General features: G+C 41.6%; 1 protein-coding gene across 8 annotated transcripts in view; it reads left to right on the top strand.

The window, feature by feature from the left end:
- The window catches only part of iftap (intraflagellar transport associated protein), a 25,905-nt gene extending 16,618 nt beyond the window's left edge, over positions 1-9,287 (top strand). For 6 of the 8 annotated variants that reach the window (XM_072669841.1, XM_072669805.1, XM_072669849.1 and 3 more), the window contains 2 exons: positions 1,745-1,887; positions 8,034-9,287. In XM_072669841.1, the coding sequence (XP_072525942.1) occupies positions 1,745-1,887; positions 8,034-8,129 (239 nt within the window). In that variant the 3' untranslated portion in view covers positions 8,130-9,287. Of the gene's footprint in view, positions 1-1,744; positions 1,888-2,200; positions 2,887-8,033 lie in introns of those variants that run through there. The other 2 variants (XR_011978353.1, XM_072669856.1) reach the window with 2 other exon arrangements.
- The last annotated feature ends 1,285 nt before the right edge of the window (positions 9,288-10,572 follow it).

Genomic DNA, 10,572 nt, shown 5'->3' on the forward strand with positions numbered 1-10,572 from the left:
TGTTTTTTGCTGATGTTGAGGGAGATGAGATTGTAAGCGCACCTCTCTGCAAGGAGCTTCACTTCCTCTCTGTGTGCTCCCTCATCATCGTTGGTGATGTTGGCAAACTTAATGATGGTGTTGGAGCTGTGCTTTGCAGTCATAGATGTACAGGGTATAGAGCATACTTAGGAGAACGAAGCCTTGTGGGCATCCTGTGCTGAGTGTGTAGGGTGGGGGAGGTGTGGTCGCTCATTCTAACTGACTGTGGCCTGCTGGTGAGGAAGTCATCATGGACTTGTTACAGAGTGTGTGGCTTATTCCAAGAGTGTTATGTTTGGAGACCAATCTGGACAGGTTGATGGTGGGAAAGGCAGAGCTGAAGTCAACAAACGGCATTCTTCCAGGTGGTTGAGTGCAGTGTGCATTGCCAGTGAGTCCACGTCATAGATCTGTATAGTAGACAAACTGACAAAGAGCTGCCTTTCTAGCACTCTGACCCCTAATGTGAGCCTCTCAAAACACTTCATCACAATGGGTGTGAGAGCGATGGGACAGTAGCCATTTAGACTTCATCAAGAGATAGTGGGTTTCTTTCGAACTGGGATAATAGTTGTGGCTTTAAAGCAGGAACCAGGGAGATGTTAAAGATGTCCGTAAAGTTGGCAGCCAGCTGGTTGGCACACACTGTTAGGACTCTACCTGATATTCCATCTGGGCCAGACACTTTCTGGGTTGGGACTCACATAAAATCTTCACTTTACCTCTTCTGTAGCCAGTATGAGTGGCTCATCAGTGGGGGAAAGCAGGGCAGTGGAGGTTAGCTGTGCCTGAGCAGTGATCTTAAAGCGGGCACAGAAAGTGTTCAGTTCAGCAGGGAGAGAGACGTGTTGACACTGAATTGCAGACTTTGCTCTTATTCAGTGACCGCTTGGATTCCTTGCCACATGTGTGTGTGGGGGGGTCTGACATGGTGTAAATTGTGGTCATAAAGAAATGCACATGTTCAGCAACTCACTAGGCTTTTGCGCACAGGGCGATCGTTTGGTATAAACGCTTTGGGTCTTCAATTTCTGGGTTACTGTAACCTTTCTGTCAGTTTAACCAGTCTGGTCATTCTCCATTGACTTCTCCGATCAACAAGGCGTTTTCGATTCCAGGAGATCCACAGTTCATAGAAATATTCAAATCAGCTCAAAATGCAGATCACATTTTTGAAATACGAAGATGACTTTGAGCTCCTGGCTTTTAGCTGCATGATTGAATGCATTGGCTAATTAAAGAGTTAGACTGTTTAGGACTGGGCTGAAACCTTTCGCCAGTCGTCTTTCAGTACTATCGGCCGATATCTGTTTGTTAGTTTTACAGAACTGACACATTAATTTTAGACATCCTACAAATATGTGAGTTTGCAGCCATTAATGAGATCTGTATCTAGTGGTTGAATGAGGAACTACAGGGTCCTTGCTAAGTGAGCTAAATTATCAGTCAATTGCATATTTGGCCTGAAAAGCATTAGATACCAATACATAGCCGATCATCCTTTCCATCTCTATCTGATTAGATGATTTCATGAATAAGTAATTGTACAGGTCTTCCTAATAAATTGCTTGGTGAGTGTATATTTATAATGGCGTAATGTAGTCTGCTGTGTTGGTGTAAAATTGTATCTTCTCTCTGCGAGTAAAGAGAAAGATTATGCTTTTCCTAAAGCTCTATAGATGTCTGTACATGCTGTAGATTCATGTTGTTCTCTGGCTGTCAGATGTGTGTGTGCTTCCTGGAGAGATCGAGGAGGATTTGCCAGCCTATACACCCTCTTTCTGTCACCGCACGCTGCTGGAACTCTCCTCCACTGCCACGGACCACAGGACACACAGTCCCCAGACCATTGCTACTCAGTGCCAGGTACACACACACACACGTACACAGTTGCACCTCTCCCTAACACTGTTTCTCTGTAACTCTGCCTGTCCCTTCACGGATGTGTTTCACTGTATTACACACTCTAGGGCCTAACTCATTCCAGTAATGGACTTATATCAGACACTAAACAGCGCTGAAGTGAAATAGCAATTTGACTAAATTGATTCAAACTGCTCGGTTTAGGTGTAAACAATGTAATTTAGTTAATTGCGTAAACACAGAGTGAAATTAGAGTAAAGCTTGTGCTTCGTGTCTCGAATGCGAATGGCTGGTATACTTGTTTCTGTCTTCCCAGACTCCAACTGAAGAAGTTGTGCCTTTCACTCTAGATGACACCTTTGATTATGACAGTGTAGTGCTGTCTCACAAACATCCCATCTAATACAGCTCCGGTGAACCCTCTTGACCTGAAAGTGACCACAGTTGAGCAGAACATAGAAGGACTTGTGAAAAAGGGAGCAGATCTGTATCTGCCAAATAAAAAGACCATTAAAAAAGGGTAGAGACATTGTTATTTACCATCTGTGATAGAAGAGCACACACAGTGTTTTTTTTGAGCATCCACTGAACTGTGGTGTATTTTTCCTAAATGTTTTTTTTTTTTTCTTTTCCAGAGACCATACCCAGCAACTGTTTAGCCCGTAAACAGCAATAATGGTGGTTTGATGTTGCGCTGCTCTAATCGGCGTGTTAGCACAGGGCATTTCCACCAAAAACCCATCCGTGCATAAAGAGGCCCGTAGCGCTGCAGCCAGCTTGGGTTCAAAGTCAGCACTACTTTTCTGCACGCGAGAAACTGTGGCGGTGCTGCCTTTTCTGGGCATCCCACTGAGTACACTCTTAGGAGAGCAATTAAGTTCTTGTCGTTACAAGCTGCATCGCGCTGTGCTTTATTCACTGGAACAAAAAAGCTTTGAAACTTTTTTTTGTTTCCTCTCTGTAAGCATCTAAAAAACCTGAATAAAAGCCTTGCATTTTAGTTTCTGACCAAGCTCTACCCTTTTGTTTGTGACTTTGCCTTTTCTGACATTTAAAAAAAACACAAAAAGTGCCTGTTATTGAGTACTGTATGTTATTTCCCACTGTGCATTCTGTAATTTTCCTCACTGCTACATATGTGGCTGCCAGCTTGCTGCTTTTCTTTTTTTCCCCTTCAACCTTTTTTTTTTCTTTCTTACAGAATTTGTAAGAAAGTGAGTCCCAGTGTCGCAAGGGGTGCCGGGCATTCAAGTAAGGTAGCTGAAGCACGACAGTTCATTTACCTCTCTAAAACATTAAGAAGATTGTGTGCATATTTCAGCTGCCTGCTCTGTCTGCGGCCATGCATTTTTTATGCCCTATCCCGTCATCTCATATTTAATTGGTGGGTGGAAGGGCTGGAACAAGCCAGAAAGAAACGAGACCTTTTCAGCAGTGTACGGAGATGCATTGTTACACAAGTGGGAACCAGACATGTTAGTGAAAAAACAGACAACACCGAGCCTAGTCGCATTTGGGGTAAATGGACGCATGAATGTTTGCGATGTTTTGACTGTGTAGTGCAAGGCTACAACACTGGCTTTTAGTTTTAATTCCACAGTTACACAATGTATATGGAATTATTTCATGTAGGCTAATTGGCCATCTTCTGTAGCCTGATTTCTTGTTGCTAAGTGATGAGAGCAGACTGTGTGTGTGTGTGTGTGTGTGTGTGTGTGTGTGTGTGTGTGTGTGTGTGTGTGTGTGTGTGTGTGCGCGTGCGCGCGTGCGTGCGTGCATGCACATGCCTGCCTGCATGTGTGTCTGTGTTCACATTTGACAGTTTTAACGTGCATTAAGGGGGTCCCAGCAGGTGGAGGTGGTTACAATTTGCCAGGTGGGCAACCTCAGTGTGCTCTGTTGGCCCATGTGTGTCATAACCACGGCCTTTCAGTTAGAGCAACTCCTGAGAGAGCGATAGAGAGCGAGATAAAGAGGGCAACCCCTTTCTTCCTCTGCGTTCTAACAACTGGTGTGTCTTTATGTTTGTGGTTTTCACAGAGGAGCATTAACAGTCTGGCCCTGGCGATAAGGCTGGGAGAAAGTATGTATATAAAAAAAAAGGACACTAAGTGCGACGTGTGCATCCAAATGGATTCAGCTTTGCTTTTGTGGCTTAGATGTAAACATGTACATTTTTTGATTGTGAAAGGTCTTGTCCCATGCTTTTCGACCCAAATTACAAAACAATTCCAGAGAGAAGTGGAGGAAGATAAAGGGGGCAACCCCTCCTCTGCCCCCGTGTTCAGAAACAGGTGTATCTGTGTGGTTGTGTTTGGTCTGTGGAGCACTAACAGTCTTTCCCAGGTGATAAAGTCAAAAAGTCTGAGACATAAAGTGCCTCCACAAAGTATTTACCCCCTCTTGATTTTTATTCAAAGTTTGTAGTGTTCTAACCTGAAACTGAAAAAGACTTCATTAAGATTACATACTGATTTGGGAGAAAATTATTCACAAATATAGTACACAAATGTTGGTTACCACTTTTGTTGAGTGATCCTTTCTAGGTGAAACAAACTCTCAACAGACTTTGTCACATTCACTACATGAACAAAAGTATTGGGACACCTACACATTATACAGTTTTTTGCCATCTAATTTTAACTCCATAGGCATTAATATGGAGTTGCCTCCCCATTTGCAGCTCTAACAGCAGGTTTGGAAGTCAGTGAGCCCTTTAGAATGACCCATTCTTTTGCTTATAAAGGCGGACTTCATGCCTAGCTGCTTGATTTTATGGCAATGGGAATGATTTAATAATTAAGAGGGGTGTCCGAATACCTTTCTCCATATAGTGCATCAAAAACATATTAATGATGCAGCAGTAGTGAAGCATCAGAATACATGCTGTAGTTCATCAAGAGACTATATTATATGAATAATCTGCTGAATTCAGTTGATTTTCACTTTATTTGGCGTGTCGGAATATATTTGATTATGTGAGGAGTTGCTGATTATGTAATGAGTATAATATAGATCAGGGTTAGTGTTAATGAGAATGAATATGAATAAGAAAAAAAAGTCTACTTCATGTAGCATATCAACAATACATCTACTTTTTCCATTGTAGATCACGAATGATTACTTATTGATACAGTCTGTTTATTAATCATCTACAAGCAAGCACTTCAGCTAAAGTGTTATCAGATATTGCAAAATAGTTAATGTGTTTACCCACAATGCCAAAATTAGGTCCTGTGCAACCAACTGTCATCAGAAATCACACAACTACTTAAATTGAGTTCACAACTTATGTCCACCACTCATATGTGTCATATGATATGAAATGAATACACCTGTTTCTGGAAGACCCAGAGTTTGTTAGATCATTTCCAACGAACATTATAAGGACCATCAAGGTTCAGTTAAAAAACTAAATCCCAAACTTCCAGTCACTTCTTGGCACACTATTAAATTCGTATTTAAAATATGGCCAAAAAAGGGGATTTGGAGAGGCTAACTTAACTGTGATGGAGCTGGACAGGACCACCAATCAGATGGGAGGTCAGCTGTAGTCTGGCCAATCTAGATTCATGATCTGAATGGTATGTTGGGAAGTCAGCAAACATGTGAAAGGGTCTGAACAAAACTGAACTTTCTGGCCTTTGTGTAACTATTATGTTTGGCACTGCTCATCACTCTGAGGACAACATGCCCACATTAAAGCATGGTAAGGGTAGCATCATCAGCATGGCCAATAAAACAGAACAGGAGGGAAGGAAAGCTGGATGGAACCAAACGTAGGACAAGGCAATTACCCCAAGCATGCTTCCAAAAACTACTGGAGGGGTTCAAGCCTTAATCTGAGAATTGAAAATCTGAGGCAGAACTTGGAAATTAGATAGAGACATATAACAGAAGACAGCAGATGTGATTGCAGGCAGAGGGGGTGAATATCTGCACAACCAACACATTTCTGCTATTTTGTTGACTTACCTGCTGTGTATTTTGCAACAGTTAAATTGTATATATTGCCACTATAACCAATATATTGTTTAATATGGTTTCTATCCACAAGCCATTAGGCTTGTGAACACCTCCTCTCCCCTTCCACTCTGATTCGGCTGAACTCTGACATGCACCCATTAATATAAGCCCACTACATATATATTGCTGCTACTGTTGTACCAATAATGTTTACTTTTGTATTTGCACAATGCACTTTACACATGCACATGCAAATCTACTGTACTCTTTAACTTTCTATACTTAGTGTTTTTCTTTTATTGAGCATATATATATATATATATATACACTTCAATTCCAGGTTCTAACATGACAGAATGTGATCAAAATCAACTAGCATGAACCTTTTCTGGAGGCACCAGATGCTCTCTTTATTTTGCACCACTCAAAATGGTAAGGGTTTTCTGACAAGGCCTATTTAAAGCCCTCTCCTAGTATAATTAATGTATTCGTTCTTGTAATATCCTATGCACTTTAGAGCCCTAGCTGGAAGAGTAGATTATACCTTGTGCATGGAGGGCTCTGATGTTCTACACGTCTGATTTTCTGGCTGTACTACAGCTAGATCTTGGCTTGCTGAGTTTTTCTTCCTTTTTTAACCTTAAGGTGGGATCATAGGGGATTTATTTTTCAAACTCCATCTGCAGCTGTGTTCACTTTCCAGATGTTGTCTTCTTTTGGAATCTCCCGCATGGTTCTGTCGCTTAATGAGCGTTCATGGCATGGTCTGGGGGATGGAGCTGTGGGAGCTCAGTGCTTAGTCTTATTAGAGTGGGGTTTTTTTTCCCCTCCTGAGGGGGTCACTGTTGCGTCGCTGGTCGATCGCCATGAAGGTTTGTTCCAGAACCTCCTTAAAGCTGCTGTTCTTTGCGCTACAAATGATGACAGATATGCATGTACTGTATAGAGTATTTAAGACTTGTTACTAAAAGAAAGTAATTATAGTTTGTACTTCTGGTAGAATTCCAGACACATCATGAGTCATTATTCACTGCAGTGGTGGACCTTTTAAATTCACTCACTGAACACACAGTATGTGAGTAAACAGACAAAATAAAAGTTTGCTTGATGATGTTTAGCTTTTGAAGTTGCCCTAAGGTTAACAACCAGGTCAGTGTGAGGCCTTGCCATCCTGTGCCTTTGATGATTCATGCTATTACTCACCACATACACGCAGATAGATAACTCACATGATTACACATCTGCCTCGGAAAATGCGCCACATCGAGCTGATTTGTCTGGAAATTCAAACAGAAAATCCTGCGGCTGGTAGGAGTCCTCCCAGCTCAGAGAGAGAATTTGATCAGAAAGAGGTAGAGCACCAGTGAGCTAGTCCAATCCTCTTTCTTTGTGCCTCCTCCTGCCGCGTTACTGAAGACTGAAGGCTTCTTGGGTATGGAATTTGTGTATCTAGGATTTTTTTTTTTATCTAATAGACAAAATGGAGTAGAGTTTACAGAACGGACCGATTATTGCAGTTGCGAACACGTGGCATCACTCCAGCCAAATATTGAAGAGAAGCACTTTGAAGCGCTTCTTTTGAGAGTGAGCATCAGCACAGGGATAGTGTACGGTTGTGACTTTCATGCTTTTGCCACTTAACAGCTATAAATAAATAATCTGACGAGTGACGCGAAAGACAAAGCGCCACTTAATCCAAGGTAGAGGACTATTCTCCCCTACCCGGCACTGCCGAGGACTGTAGATGAACAATGTCGGAATTAACCTTTTTTGTGTGTATATGTGTTCTGTGCAACCTTCTCTACATTGCCTTGTTCCAGTAATGGGTCTTGATGCCCCGGCCCTTGATGGATTTCAGGAGGGAGTAGGAATTAATGGACTGGTGGTGTTTAGATTTACTTCCGCGTCCTTTCAGCACGTTTACAGTCGTGGAAAACAGGAGTTAGAGGTGTCTCTGTGTTATTTGATTATTTCGCCCTCTCCCGCACACATTTAGATCCCTGCGGACGGAGCTAAGGTTTCATTGATTTACAACAAGATGAAATGATGCTGTAATAAAAGTGTATAATAATAAAGCATCATGCCGCAGAGAAGGCACAGGAGGGAGGTGGAGGGAGAGCGAGGGGACACTGCTGTTGATCTCTAAAGCACTGTTTATGCAAATTCTGTCTTATTCTCCTTAGGGCTTGCCGTCACCTTGCCCGGGCCCTGAGAGACACTGCTGCTGCAGTGGCACTGCTGCTGTTGCTGAGAGAATGAAAGAGAAGGACTTACAGTAGAAGCTAGGTTGAAAGAGGTGGAGGGACCTTGCCAGAGAGAGAGAGAGAGACAAGGTCTGGGTCCTGGATGAGGTGGGATTTTGTGCTGGATCAGACGGATTCAGTCGGAGAATGAGTCATGGTGCATATAGCTAAACTGCCAGAACCCTCTCCAGTTTGGCCCTCGCTGACAATCTGTCTTTCTCTCTAAAGCTCCGTGCATAGAGCTTCATCACTTGAACAAGTCCTCCACTGATTGAAATAATGATCACAAGGCTGCAAAGTGAGGGATTTCAGAGAATGTAGGGGCGTAAAAATGCATTGATCTGAAGGTGGGGATTCAACTGCATCGATTTTGGAATGTCAGAATCAAATATAATATGGCCCTTGAAACTGTAGTTCAGTCGCTTGTTTATTAAGTGTAATTTTAGCAATCATTTTAAATTGTACCAAAATGTTTCAGTTAAAGATCTGTATTTACCTTGGTATAGTTGAATAATGAGAGTTCAGTACATAGCAGTGACATTCGCTGAACCTCAAATACTGTTGTCCCTCTTGCATTACCCAAAGCAAGCTATAATAATGGCCACAATTCAAATATCCTATATAACTGTTTACACCTCAGAAATGTACTTTACACAGCCCACTAGCAATAGCGTTTTGGGGCTAAACATGATGGCTACTTCAGGAAAATATGGAGGCGAGACCAAAAAGGCTTAAAGCTAATGCTAGGCTGACCAGAGTAGGGCCAAGTGGAGGAAGCAGTGCTGCGGGTATCCGCGCAGGAATATCAGGGAAGCGGAAAGGCCATTTAAGGGAGCGAGTGCCAAGCAAGTGCTAGGCTGAAAGCTAACCTAGCTGTCCGGCTACAGTGTCCTTAGCAATCCAATACACAGAGAGGACAGCAGCACTATCTAGTAAAACTTTCAAATCATAACCACAAATAATTACAGTGTTCTTGTGAAAGTGCTATGCTATGTTATGAAATGGTATGCCATGCTATGCAGCTCCTGTGAGTGTCGTAGATCAGCCAGTAAAATCATAGCTCGTTATTTTTTATGAGCCCACCATAAAAGGAAAAACAGCATGTTTTATTCTGAGGCACAAAAACAGAGTTGTAAATCAGCATCTGAGCATTTTTCACCCAAACCAGTCACATTTGCACAATTTATACATCAAAAAACAACTTATAATACTGAATAAATGCATTCTTTGGCAACTTTAATTCTTGTTTAATTTATTGATGCATTGAAATGTTCATAATAAATGAGTTTATGCCTTAACAGCAGCCAGACAAAAACAGAAAAATAAAAGTTTATTTAGCAAATAATGTTCATTTAAAGCTGTTAAAAGAAAGTACACTCATCAGCACAACTGGCCAGCATGAACCCACGGCAAATCACACACAAATTACTGGCTAATTTACCTTGTGTTAACTATGTAAAGTAATGTAATGCCACTAATTTTAATGGAATTTATAGATTCATAGCCCTCTCTTCCATTTACACACTCATGAAACTTTTTCATCATGATTTTGTCTCATTTATGTATACCAGCAGTCCATTTTTAAGGGCCTTCAGACTTTAATCAGTGCAAGACTATAGGTGCGCTTCATACATATGTCTTTGTGTACATTGTGCTCACATTTTTAAGTCTTACTGAAACTTCTCTACAAAGTTTACAGTGGTAGGGAGGTGATGTGTCCGGGGTTTAGCTGGAGTTCTTTTACTAGTAGTAGTGAACTACTGTCTCCCACGTGTGGTACAGTTGTGTTAAAAGGTAAGGTGAAGGAGGGTGAAGGAGGGTAAATCGGTGCCTAAAATGAATTATATATGAAGCAAGTTTTGCCTCATAGTTTTGTATCTCTGTTTTGTTCACAACAGAACTTTATCCTTTAGTCATTGTTGCTCCTGTGCTGAGATGCTGCATGAAGAAATTAATTCATACAGTATGCTGACTACAAGAAAAACATCACTTGACCAAAGCCAAATAATATGAGGTTGCATGCAAACATCTGAGCACCCCTAGTCCAATGGTATATTTAACTGATTTTTGAAGTAAAGAGAGGTAAACTCTACAACAAACTAATATAGTAAAAATTAGTAAAGGTTAACATGCAGTTGCCTTTGTAAAGCCAATAACAGTCATTCAAACTACACCAAAGTCTGTAGACACCTGCTCCTCTGGAGTTGCTTTTGAAATCAAGGGTGATAATATGGAGTTTAGTATGGAATATGGAGTTCACAAATCTAGGCCTTACACTAGATTATTGAACACTGCTATGGTTTGATGGCATTTGGTTAGGAGAGCATTACTGAGGTCAGATACTGATAATGGATGATTAGTTATAGATTGAAAATGCCACTCAATCTTCTCCCAGTGGTATTGGCTGGAGCTCTTGCACTCTAGAGGAGTCATTTCCACTGCTCCACAGCCCAGTGCTGTGTGGAGCTTTATACCCCTC

This window comes from Salminus brasiliensis, chromosome 2, assembly GCF_030463535.1.
Source record: "Salminus brasiliensis chromosome 2, fSalBra1.hap2, whole genome shotgun sequence".
NCBI classification, from domain to species: domain Eukaryota; kingdom Metazoa; phylum Chordata; class Actinopteri; order Characiformes; family Bryconidae; genus Salminus; species Salminus brasiliensis.